The sequence below is a fragment of the Ammodytes marinus genome, assembly GCF_949987685.1.
Source record: "Ammodytes marinus genome assembly, chromosome: 7".
Lineage (NCBI taxonomy): Eukaryota > Metazoa > Chordata > Actinopteri > Uranoscopiformes > Ammodytidae > Ammodytes > Ammodytes marinus.
This window is the reverse complement of record NC_137211.1, coordinates 27872260-27885608: the sequence shown is the minus strand read 5'-3', so window position 1 is coordinate 27885608 and position 13349 is coordinate 27872260. Positions and strand designations below refer to the sequence as shown.

Below are 13349 nucleotides of genomic sequence, written 5' to 3'. Positions count from 1 at the left end.
TTGCAGTAGGCATGCACACTTTGCCTTTGGAATGAATTATTAATTTAAAATCACTTAAATGAAACAGGCAATTAATACCTATGTTAGGTATCACATAGTATTACTCAAATTAGGCCACTGCTGGCAAACCACTATATTATACCTCTTTCTCACTGACGTAAAAACCCGCAGCAACCTGCATCAATCTGGCTTTTTGTCCAATGGGAAGGGTTACACCATGCATTTAATTGACCCTGCAGTGCACACAGGTGTTGCTCAGCTCCGCTCAGCTTTTCAGGGGGAACACAAGTCCCGGATCAATGCACTCATTTCTGACATATCATCCAAGCAGTGTCGATCCCTGTTTTAAAAGCCTGCGTTGACCCACTCATTTAGGTGGGAAAATGGTATCAGTTTAACCTTAATGCGAACACAGCCTGACATCGGTAAAGGTAGTAGAAAGTGATGCTTCCTGCCTGCAGTGTGTGCACATCTGTGTAGTTAAACCTACTAACAGTGGCTGTTGGAGGAGGGAGTGTTAGGGACACTGGGCTCTCTTCACACTGGCTGTGGGAACGCTGTATGAAAACTGTTAACATTGTACGTCTCACAATAATAAGTCAGAAGCCGCTGTCATATCTGAATATATTCTTCTTTGGGGCAGTGATGTTTTTGACTGTGCACTTCATTTAGTTCTTTTTTTTTAACATTTGGTTGCGGATGTGGTTGTCAGTTATATTGTTTACAATATCATGTTCTTCTCTGTGTGTGTAATCAAACACTTGCTTGATTTGGGTCTAATATAAAGTAGACTGTATATAATCATCATGTATTACATGACCTTCCGACCCAATGAGGGGGCCTTGATTTTATCAACAATTGTCTTGAATGAGAAGCCAAACCGCCCAGAGGGTTGAGCCATTAGGACATATTATGAAACCAAAACCAACAGCAAGCAGGGTTCTCTCAGATGGATGTTTGTAATGTTAAATCCAGCTGGTGCCTTTTTTAAGTTTGCATGGCTTCACAGTATAGGAAGACATTTCAGCAGAATGCCATTTTCATTGTAGTTTGATTAGACTACTTAAGTCTTAAAGTCATTTGAAAGGTTAGGTATTCATGTGGCTATTCATAGTTATAACATACAAAATATACATAGTAGTACTTCATTCATTCATTCAGCCATTATTTGCTCTGTTTCTTTGTTTGTTTTTGTAGGCCTATTGTTTTTATAAGTGGTATAGAGGCATTTCTTGACCTTTAAACATTATAGATAATCTCTCCCTTTCAAGAAATGCGTCTAAACCATGAATATAGATGTACACAAAAACAACAAGAGAAAATAATGGCTGTAAGAAGTTGTGATAAAGAGCTTTGCAAAGCAGAAGTACTTAAAGCACCCGTTCATTGAAGCTTTTGATCATGTTAATAGTTTTCCACTGACAACACTTCCTTCCACAATAAACTATTTCCAGTCTGCTAAAGTTCCATAATCTATGATTGATTTTCCTCTGATTGCATTAGTTATAAAGACAACGTTCTTGACACACACACTATAATACCACTTATTTACATTAGGGGAAAGACAATTATTTGCAAAAAAATTCCCTGCACTGAATGTCCCATCTTAGAGATGGTTATATAGATAAATGTGCTGCAGGAAAGTGAACAAGATAGATGTGAACGTTGATGAACTAGAATTTAGGAGTGCAGACCTTACTTTGCTGTTCATTTCTACAGTAGTGATCCTGTGTTGCACAGCTCCGCTCGCACAAGAGGCCATCAACAGATTACTGATCTGTTCTCATCTAACCTGCCTGTGCTGTCAACTATTGTTCTCCCCCCTCATGCTCCTATGTGTTGTAATGTTATTGCCCCTTTTTAGATGTCTCGAATAATCCAGGTTTATGATGAAGAGAAACAGATTAATACGCAGGTAAGCCGTTTCAAATAGAGCACAAATGTCCTCTCCGCTTCCACTGAGGCTCCAAGAAATGTTTTCAGCCCTTCATCTACCTATAGGGGTTTACATACACTTTCAAGATGAAATTCTGTAGCTTTCCACATCCGCACTCCTCTAACCAGCCGTGAATGTGGGATAGTAGGGTTTGATCTTTTTTTAGTCCATAGGGATAGTGTATGACCACATGGACGGTTGATTCTAAAATGTAAAACTTGATGTAATGTTGATGGATGGATTTTATTAGAGACTGTTCCAACCATAATTAATCATGGGTGTCTCACATGCATTTCGCCTGCTTTCACAACACCTATTTAAACACATTTTAAAGATATTTTTTTGGCATTTTTCATGCTTTTATTGATAGAGACAGAGGTGAAATGGGGCAGAGAGGGGAGTGACATGCAGAGAACGACCGCGGGTGGGAATCGAACCCGGGTCTGCTGCTGGGCCCGGTTCGGGGGGGGGGACGCCCTACCAACTGAGCTAAGGGCGCCCCCATGCATGCCATTTTACATGTATTTTCACTTTAAGGTCCATTTATTTAATAGGCTTCTTCACAGCAGTGACACAAGTGAAACACTATGTGAACATGCGTCTGTACAATATTTTGGTCATATTTGTATACCTCTATTATATACTGTGTGTGTATATATATATTTCTTCATATACATAGATATGTTAAATATATTAAATGGATATTAGAATGAAAAATTAAGGTTTATATGTTAAAGTAAAGTATATGCATGTGCAAGAGAAGAGTGTATCTACAAAAGTGAATCTACATTAAAGAGGAACTTAAGCTCAGGAGCAGGGACATGATTCTCAGGGGCTGTTAAGTGACTCTTTAATGTGAAAGTGAAGCATTGATATAGTGTTCATGTAGAAGTGAAAGTGGATGTGAGTGTATAAACGTGTGCATGTGAATGGAGAATGTGAGAGGCCCAGAACTAATTAAGGCTTGCACAATGCACAGCTCCCTTACAGTATTCAGTTCATTTGATTTCAGAATGTTAACAGCTGCACATACACATATGTGTCCTGTGTTGAGGGCTCATTTGCTGTAGCTGGTTCAATGGATTAGTCAATGAGTTGAAGTTGGACAGGCATTAGGACTTTTCCTTTTATGTATCATACACTGACTTGGTCTTTTTATACGTCAGTGGTATTTAATGTTCATGTTGTTGTAATACCTGTGAAACCTTCATTTCAGCCTTTCTGGTTGATTTCTTGACCTTGAATTGCATGAAAGTATTTGAGGGTAGCCTTATTTACATTTTACACTTAAAGTTGGAGTCCACGATTCTGGAAAATGCTTTTTTTCTAAATGGGTGAATATCTCCTCACGAGCATTCTCCAGAATGGCTGACTGCACCTTTAACTCAGGCTTGAGGAAATGCTTCGTGGAGCCACGGTGTGTGGAGGCGTCAGGACATCTCTGCTCTGTACAGCAAAGGTTGAGCCAGGCTACCACGAGTGTTAACCACATCTCATTTGTCTCCTCATTTTCTTCCTCTTCCACCTCCCTCTCCCATTCATTCCTCACACCTGCTTCCTACACACCCCTCCCTTCTCCCCTTCCTCTCCCTGCAGGAGGGCTCAGAGATGGCCACAACCGGCAAAGCAGTGAGCCTGTACTTTGAGGAGAAGCTGAAGGAGATCTTCCCGGAGCAGAACTTCCCCCAAACCCCTGAATCATCATCATCGCTCCAGGACGCAAAGGAAAAGGAGGAGGAGACAGAGGACTCGGACGACGACTTCCAACCGCCAAGACGCAAACGCTTAAAAACGGACGAGAAAGCTCTCCACATCAAGTGAAAAAAAACCCACCACACAAAGGAGCAAGAGAACTGAAAAGAACAAACTCTGTCTTCTTCAACATCCACATATTCTCCTATGTTTGAGGCAGCAATTTAAAAAAGGACAAGATTCGCTGTACAAACCGCTTGGTCATCCTTGCCTTTTTGAAAGAAACACTGTAAGCAGTTGCATACCTGCCTTTGTCGGAACTCTTGAGGACAGAAACATAGAAGAGCTGCATTCCCTCCTTCTTTCATGGACAAAAACCTGCCTGTACAGAGTGCAAAGTAGGGTCTGTTTTGGACTAGTGGCTGTTGGTCATTTATTTTCTATCATCATTTTTAATTTGTAGATTTGTTGTGAAAGTTGACATTCAAATCCCTTGTTCTTATTGTATTATATATATATCTATACTTTGACATGAAACCTACTTAGTATTTGTATGACTGTGGATGCGTTCTGTAAATAAGAGAATCTAACCCACTGAAAGTGATCCTGCAGTATAGATGTTTGGGTGCGTCATCAATAAAACCTGTTCTTGAAATACATCAAAGAGAGTGTGTGTTTTGGGTTGCCAGATAACACTTAAATGAGTATTTCAACCAAATTAGTTAAGAAGAAAAAAATTCTCACAAACCCTTGGTGGCATCTAGCCATGTACAGTCCCGGACAAAAGTCTTGTCACTTATCCATTTTGTAGAAACAACAGCTTCTAACCTGACTTTTAATTAATCCATTGGTTTTAGAAATGGCTCATGAGAAAAGCTAAAACCCTCCCAAATTATGTTAAATAAAACAAGATAAAGTTGCTTAACTGAAGAAATATTGATCATTTAATGAACACAGAAAGGTCAGATGTTGGCAAGACAAAAGTGTTGTCGCCTACAGAGAGTAATGTGAAAATGTAACAAATAATTTACTTCAAATACAAAAATATGTTTCATAACATCAGTGAATTAAGTAGTGGTGCTGTGAGATCCATATTTAATATCTTGTATGACTTCCATGAGCTTGAAGGACTGCATCCATGCGGTTTGACAATGATTCATACATGAATGATTCTCCCAGAGTTCATCAAGATTCTTTGGTTTGGTCTTCCATGCTTTCTCTTTCATTCTACCCCAGACATGCTCAATGATGTTCATGTCTGGTGACTGGGCTGGCCAGTCCTGCAGCACCTTGATCTTCTTCCCCTTGAGGAACTTTGATGTAAAACCATTTCTAAAACCAATGGATTAATTAAAAGTCAGGTTATAAGCTGTTGTTTCTACAAAATGGATAAGTGACAAGACTTTTGTTCAGGACTGTACATCATTTTGGCTTAAAGGTGGAGTCAGCGATTCTGTAGAACGCTTGTTGTCAAAATCACTTTTTTACTAAATCTGTGAATATCTCATCACAATCCGCTTCGTGGCCGTGCTGTGTGTGCGCTGAAATAAATCCAGTGTTAATACACAACTTAGGCTCTGTAAACACTAAACAGCGATGTAAACAAAGGGGGCCCACCATAGCTAGCAACATGCCCATTTATAGAGATAGGCTGCATAGAAACACTGATTTAATTTTTGTTCAGCACACACACAGTAAATACAGGTAGAAGATTGTGAGGAGATATTTCACAGATTTTTTTCAAATAGAGTTTGACAACAAGTATTCTCCAGAATCGCTGACTCCACCTTTAATTTGAATGGGACTGTGATGCATTTAAATGAAACAGCTAGATGTAAAGGGCCAAGTGGTTATAGGGTTGATTGTACACTTGTGAAATACAATTGTCAGCAGATGTTACTGTGGTAAACTCTAAACTGCAATATACAATACAATTTTGAAGTAAGGTCTAACACTTAATTCTGTTGTCGTATGTGTCAACTAAGTACTATTGTCATAGGTCTAAACTACAGCAAGTACAAGCAACAGCGTCAAAGAGTCAAAAAGATATAGTTGATATTTGAACTGTTATTATTTGATAAAGAGATAAGAACTGTATTGAGTCCATGTCCTAGGCCTCAGTGGCCTCTTTGTCACGAGCCCTTTTATTCCGACACATTACATGTGCAGAGGTCACAGACAGTTTAGAAGAAGCGCCTGACAGCAGTGACATCTTGGAGGAAACGTGAATAGTAAAAAGCGCAGGAGCTGACATCAGCACAGAGAGAGGTGCTGAGTCGTTTGTCGGACATATTGTCAGCTGACACTCTGCGTCATCACCACAGACATTTCAGGAAATAGCTTTCTTTGTATGTCCATGGTGGAATCATTTAATCAATTTGACGTCTAGAGTTCACCTTGAAGCGTCTTTTCCAGGTAGGATGTTTACTTTGTATTTGACTTTGGCTTACATTTACAAGAACAACAAATGCATAACCTACTTAATTGTAATATATGTAGGCCTATCATTCATGGATAGCCATATAAATAATATCTAGGCTACACATGTTATAACCTATTTATATAGGCTACAGTCTATGGTTAACAACATAAACTTAGACAACTTCGGCATAACGAGCACGCCTTTATTTAATCTATTGTCATTAATAACGATATATTTGATCGTTTTTCCTGCCATGAATGAATTGAGTGTCTTTCTCAACACAGTAACACTGATATCATGACTGAAAGTAACCCCTTCTGTTTTATTGTGATAACTACAATGAGCCTGCTCATCATATCTATAACACATAAAGAACTGTCAGTGTTAATGACTTAAGGACCTTACATAACCTCCCTATGTTCCATGGACATATAAAGAAATGGTCCAGGCATTTGCATAAGCGCACGTTTATACAAAGGCTTTACCCGCATGGCCTGGTTAATAAAGGTTGCATGATTGTTTTTCACGGCTGCCTACTAAAATGCAAAGCTGCCCGAAGAATGTAAGGGGCCTCAAGTTTAATGGCAGCACAGAGCTAATTGAGTGAATTACAATGTGGAGTGAAATAATCTTAGTTTAACAAGGTTTATAGATATTTGATGAGAGTATGTGAAATTGTGTGAGCGCACACGCTGCAAAGTTGTATAGTTCTGCAGAAAAATGTAACTAACATTAAAGCATCTAAGCCTACCATTAGATTGTTTCGTATCCTCAATGCCCCTTTAAAATCCAAAAGTCTTGACCAGAGACTGTTTGTGTTAGTCCTTAGCTGTGTGAGGTAGGCCTACAACATTGATGTATTTCCCGACCTTCAAATAGAAAGTCATATTTCTAACAAAAATCTAGAATAAAGCACAGGCGTTTTCTTCGTGAAGTGCAGAAATATCACATAGGCCTATCAGAATATCCGGATGCGAACAGAGAAAGTTTTTTTTTCTTGCAAGCGTAGTCCCAATACTCCCCTTCTCTAATACACATTTACAAACAAAGACGAGGGATGAACGATACTTTTTATATGCGCGAAATGTACTTTCAACTTTTCAAGGCTGGTACAAATCATGGATGTATAAAGAACCTTTATTTCGAAGGGGTTCCTTTGCCGGTAGTCACGTGCTTATTTCGAGGCTCGACCAATCAGCTCGCGGGCGCATGACCATGGACGAGCTTGTTTATCGCTTGCTTCCCAGTTGTTACCGCAGGCTCTCGAGGTTTTTGTCCTGCTAAGGACTTTACCGGTGTCACATCGGAATGTCAGTGGCACAGGAGGGATACATTTGCTTTGTTCATTTCCACTGTGGTGCGTTGTAGCTGTTTTCGCCACGGGGAAAGCCGCCGACTAGGTCCAGCTGTCTACTAGAAGGTAGTTGTTTTTGTCGTGTTGTCGTCGCTAGCAAGCGCAGTGGCTTAGAAAAAAAAAGTATATTTATTATCTGGTTTCTTCTTAGTGTATTTTGTGAGAAAACGTTTACCAGCGTTACCAATGTTATAGATGGAGCTTCACATCCCACCACTTGTGTATCAAATGTGGATCTATTCTAAACAGGCTGTTTTGGTGTTGTTTTTAAGCTTATCTAACAACCTTTAACACCCCCCCCCCCCCCCCCACATCGACTGTATTGACTGGGACACTTGAGATGTGATGTTATCTTGATGAAGCAAGCTGTGGGAACTCCACATCTGTGCCATGTCCTATTTTTGCTATGTCATTTTATGTTCTCCTAGAATCCCTGTGAAAACATGGTCAGGCTGTCAATGCAACAATGAATACAGAAGATGTAGATTTAGGACGGAATATATAGCGGCTAGCCTATATATTCTTTTTTCAAACTGGATATTTACATAGTGTTTTTTTTCTCTCTCTCTCTCTCAGCAGATCATGTTGACGGATGGAGTCCTCTCCCGGGGGGCCTTTGGCTTTACCGCTCAAGGGAACATGACTTCCATGTGCCCCAACGGCTCAGAATGGGTTTGGAATGGGCTGGGGGAATGTGCCCAGGATGCCAGGGACATGTCCAGCGTCTACCTAGGCCTCTTCTCCATCCTCTGCTTCATGGTTTCTTCTGTTCCGTAAGTGTTGGTGGTTGTCTGTGTGTCTGTGTGTCTGTCTGTCTGTGTGTCTGTCTGTCTGTCTGTCTGTGTGCTTCTAAGAGGAAGGAAGTGCTTGTTGTTATCCGAAACACCATTTGTTTGATTGTGTGTGATTGTGTTTTGCAGACAGTACATCAGCTCATGTAAAACAGGAAACATGGACAGTGCCATCTCCATCTGGTTCTTGCTGCTGTGGTTGGGAGGTGACATGTGTAATCTGGTGGGCTCCTTCTTGGCAGACCAGCTCCCACTTCAGGTGACTTGTAGTGCTAGCATTGCCTCAGTGTAGCGTTGCTTCCCATGCAAGTAACTAGTTTGTTTTATTAGTAGGGAAGCTATGAATCATTGTCTTTGACCATTTTTTTTTTGTTGCTATGACAAGAAAAGAGTGTGCCTTTTTGTTTTTAAATAACCAGCTAATTGTTTATGCCTTGATCAAGGACTTGGATGAATATGAACTAGTTATTTAATGATTGTCCTATCAATTGACTTCATTTAATACAAATGTCATGTGTGTTTGTGAGGAAAATCTTTACATGTGTCTTTCTCCCTGTCATCCAGACGTACACAGCCATTTATTACGTGTTTGCTGACGTGGTGATGCTGTCCATGTACTTTTACTACAAGATAGGGCACAAAATGGCTGAAAGTGAGTGTTTTTTTTTATCTGTTTATCTATGTGACTATCTCATTTTCCAAATGCCCAACATAAAATCTAAATTCTCCTTTTGTGTTTTGTGAATTTCAAAGCCTTATTGGCCTCCTACTGTCTCATGGTACATAACACATTGGCACATGTGTAATAGAAATGAATATGGGTGTTCCAGACTTTTTTCTTCTGCTCATTGATCCATATTTTCATCTGCCACAACATAAGCTTTCATTTTTCCCACACCAGACAAAGAGGCTGAAAAACCCAATGACAGTTTGTCTTCTTTGACTTGGCATAGGGATTTGTTTTATTGTGACTTTAGTCTACCATGGTGATTAAGGATAGGACATGTTTCATGATTTATTTGGAAAAACCAAGCAATTCCATATCCAATCCGACATTTAGCCGGAATAGAATGATCCTTGTTTCATTAACTTTCATCAAAATAATAAAAATACATTTTGAAACTATTCGACTGTGAGATTTCCACTGAAATCCAGCTCCTTCATTTGACTCCTTCATTCAACTCCAGACTCCATGTGTTTTATCCCCGACTATAGAACCGTAGACATAGCATGTAATGATTCACTTTAGACAAAGGCACAGCGTATCTCTCTTTCAAGTGTATCTGACATGAACCACCATTGCTGATAAACAATTATCTGTGGCTAGGCCAGACAGAGGAAGCGGGTAATCTAAGAAGAACCCTGTCATAATATTGTTGTTAGTGGGTCTGTTCCCTTCCTTGGAGTTGGGGACCTTTCACACATTAACCCCTGTCTGGAGGAATGTGCTGACATGTATTTTCTCCAGTATTGATTGTGAACACGGGTGTTGTCTCTTGTATTCAGACAGGAGGGTTTTGCATGTGCTGGGTTTAGCCTGTGTCTTCGGCTGCACCACCGGTCTGGCCCGCCTCCCCGGGTTAGGCAGCCAACAGGAAATGAGTCCTTCTGGGTTCACTAGTCGCACCTTGCTCCAAACCTCTGAAGTTAGCAATATCCAGGTGAGTCCTATGCATTTGTCTCAATAACATTTTGGTTGTTAAAATGACTTTCTATATGCGTATAAGGCTCTGTAAAGGGGCATGTTGTTAGCTATGCCCCCTTCATTTAAATACCCTTTAGTTCACATATATTTAGTTTACAGAGCCTAGGCTGTGTATTTACACTGGATTTTTTTTCCCCAGGGCACACACAGTACGTACCGATAGCCGAACGCGAGGAGATATTCATTGATTTCGATAAAAATAAAAATAAAAAAAAATACCCAGAAATGTTGACTCCACATTATTAATTTGTGTCTTCAGCAAAGTAACCTAGTAATGGCTGCCTTTCCTGTCTGATGTGACCTTGTGTCTGCCTTCTGTCCCTGCAGTCTTTCACCCCTAAAGAGATCATTGGTTTCTCCATCGGCTCAGTGTCATCAGTGCTCTACCTCTTCTCCAGACTTCCCCAGATGTACACTAATGTGAGTATGACAAGTGGCCTCTGCAGCTAGAACTGAATGATGGATATGAACAGATACCAATCATACTTATGTTAATAAAAAAAAATATGGACATTCATTCAAATTAGAAGAAGTATCACCATCTTCATTCAATTTAGTATCACTGTATAGCCTGGTGCAAACTTTTAATAATAATAATGTAATTGTTACGCTTTATTTTCTTTTGCACTTGTTTTTTCTCTTTACACTACTGCTGCTAAAACTACACACATTACAACCATGTTCAAACCAAAAGGATCAGATAGCAGTTTGCTATCAAGATGAAAACTGAATCCAATATGGAGTCAGGTCTGCACAGGATACCTAATGAGCAACATGCACAATGGGTAAAATCTACATATTTAACATGACAGTTAAAAATAAATAAGATGAGGGTGTTGCATGTGAAATACTGGTAGTAATAAATAGTAGCACAAGGCATTCAAAGTTGATTTTTTTGAAGTATGTTTAAAACTACACAAGATAAAAATGCATGTCAAAGTGAAAGAGGTCAAATTCAATGCAACTGAAAAATGAGCATGATGCACTATATGATGTCACAATAGACCATTTACTTCTGCTTTCTGAAGAGTTCTCTGCACATTTGACTCAGCAGGAACATATCTGGTGGCTTTTTTTTTAGAACTTATTTTATTTTCGTTGTGTTCTTCCCCTTTTCATCCTCATTTCTCCCCAACAGTTTAAACGGAAGTCAACCGAGGGTGTGTCTTACTTCCTGTTTGCGCTGGTCATCCTGGGGAACACTACCTACGGCCTGAGTGTGCTGCTGAAGAACCCAGACAGAGACCAGGGAGAGAGCAGCTACCTCATCCATCACTTGCCCTGGCTCATTGGCAGCCTGGGCACCCTCACCTTAGACCTCGTTGTATCCTTTTTAAACTGAGTCTTCTCAGGACAGGCCTCCGGGTTCTGCTTAATGCCACATACGTGCTACATTTTGGACAGTGATGAGCTTGTCACAATGCTTATGTAACTGCGTGTGTGGAAAGCCAACATGCCAACAGGCTTGTTAAAGCTGCAATAGATAGAGGCCACTTGTCTCTTTGACATATGTTAATTAGTTATGGTTACAGTAATGTTTTGGGCACCCTCCTGCACCTCCACCCTGATAACCATCTGCGAGTCCCAGAAACTCCAGGTTCTGGGAACTTGAAGGTTCCTGTGGGCCGTTTTTAAGTTTGGCAAGCGGGCAACTTGACCAATCAGAATTCTCCAGCACTGCAGCCAAAGGTTCCTGAACCTTGGTAAAGTCCCACCCCACAAACAGGATCTTTTTCTGGGGTAATAAAGGTTCAAGGAACTATGGTTTAGACCCTAGTTCCTGCGGTGGAAACACGCATAGTTCCTGCAAAGGTTCCTACTTCCTTTTATTACTCAGATTTTTTTCTTTCTGACCAAGAGTTAGAAATGGAGATTGCTACCACTCCAGAAATGGTGTTGGAAAGAAACGGTTAGTTAGCCAAAACTAAGCTAAGTGGGCTAAATGTGAGCTTTAGAAGTCCTCTTTGCATTTGGGGCCTCAGTGCCCAAATTTCCCAGTTGGTAATCCAGCATTGTGAACTCACTGTCTGGTATTCAGTGAAATAACCCTTTCTTTATATCCTTTAAAGTGACCTGAAAAAGGCTGTGTTAATGAATGGTACTAAATCAAAGTTTATTTTGCTTCACCATCGTCATATTCCCATTATTAATCTGATATAGTCACAAACTTGACCTCATTGCAGTGCATCCTGTTGTCTCTTTCACTAGCTTCCTGAACAAATGCACGCGTCACTGGCACGCGCTAGCACCGTTAGCACGCTTTTGTCCAATGGGGGTTGTTAGAATCAACAAAAAGTTCCTCGTAGTCACTTTGAATGAGGTTGTCGGCATGTGTTTCCTCACTTTTAGTGTGGGCATTTTATGAACATCTGTGAATACAAATTTTACCATTAGCTTTCTTCACTAAAAATCTAATTTGTGGTCAGAAAAGTTTGAGTATCTTCTGTTATGGAGTGTTATGGAGATTCTAATGGTAACTTGTTTTGCAATAACCTGACTCTTTCCAAGGGCTGCTTTAGTTTTCCTTAACTCTGTGGTTCAGATCTCTTTCCAGTTTCTTATTTACCGCAAGGCTACGGTGGAGGTGGGAGCCAACCATGAGACAGCGCCTCTGCTAGGGAGCTAAACCAACAAACCAAGTGTACTGGTGGTACACTCACTTCTAGGGAACCCTCCAAAATCACATGTCCAACTAAATCAGCATGAACAGATTGTACATTTTACTTAAATTTTATTAAAGTTTTATTTATTATGCTCTTATTTTTTTTTAATGTTTACAATGTGTTTTTATCCGCACATGAGCTGTGACAAGTGAAGTCTTCACTTGAGATCAGCTGCAGTGATGTGATTCACACGGCTCTTAATGTTCAAGTTTTAAAGGAATGATTTAGGTGTTGGTCAACCCTAATGCAATATCCTGATTTTAGGTCACAACCTCATAGAGATATCAGAAACATGCTGTTGGAGTTGAGCGGACCACGCAGAAGTTTCTTTTAAAACGTTTCCGGTAGTTTTAATATGCCAAACACAATATGACACTACGCACTGCATGAAGCCCTGTCTGATCGTCTTTACAGTGTTTTAGAGTTAGACTCCTCTAACTGGAATAATTCGGTTTTTTTTGGGCTTCAGTGTTCTGTCTGATTGGAAAATAACAAATGTTTTGTTCAACATTTAAAAGTGTAAATTGTATTCTGTGTAATTTTAAAATGTGTTTTCACCAAGTGCCCTAATTAATGTATACAATTACTCGTGCATTTTACATTTTTAATTGTTGTCGTAGTCGTTTTATTGTATATTTTTAAAATACAGACACTTGACTCGTTTTTGTTTGCACAGGTGAAAAAAACACCGGTTTCCCTTTTCATGTGTAATTTACACATTTTTCATTCTCACTGTTTTGCACAACAAACGTTTTGTACTTTGAGAAATGTTGAAACTGTCCAGTG

General features: G+C 39.9%; 2 protein-coding genes across 7 annotated transcripts in view; both read left to right on the top strand.

The window, feature by feature from the left end:
* The window catches only part of trim33 (tripartite motif containing 33), a 29860-nt gene extending 25595 nt beyond the window's left edge, over positions 1-4265 (top strand). For 3 of the 4 annotated variants that reach the window (XM_080030413.1, XM_080030411.1, XM_080030410.1), the window contains 2 exons: positions 1865-1915; positions 3533-4265. In XM_080030413.1, coding sequence (XP_079886539.1) covers positions 1865-1915; positions 3533-3757 — 276 coding nt within the window. In that variant the 3' untranslated portion in view covers positions 3758-4265. The remainder of the gene's footprint in view (positions 1-1864; positions 1916-3532) is intronic. The other variant, XM_080030412.1, reaches the window with a different exon arrangement.
* A 1679-nt stretch (positions 4266-5944) lies between these two features.
* Positions 5945-13349, top strand: slc66a1 (solute carrier family 66 member 1). 3 transcript variants are annotated; one of them, XM_080030805.1, is made up of 8 exons: positions 5945-6043; positions 7981-8177; positions 8325-8454; positions 8760-8847; positions 9702-9856; positions 10228-10320; positions 11039-11224; positions 12443-13349. In XM_080030805.1, exons 2-8 carry the CDS (start codon positions 7987-7989, stop codon positions 12524-12526), a joined length of 927 nt encoding a protein of 308 aa, XP_079886931.1. In that variant the 5' UTR covers positions 5945-6043; positions 7981-7986; the 3' UTR covers positions 12527-13349. The 3 variants fall into 3 exon arrangements, with proteins under 3 accessions (XP_079886931.1, XP_079886930.1, XP_079886929.1); XM_080030804.1 differs by having other exon boundaries at positions 5951-6043; positions 7984-8177; XM_080030803.1 differs by lacking the exon at positions 5945-6043 and adding an exon at positions 7306-7470.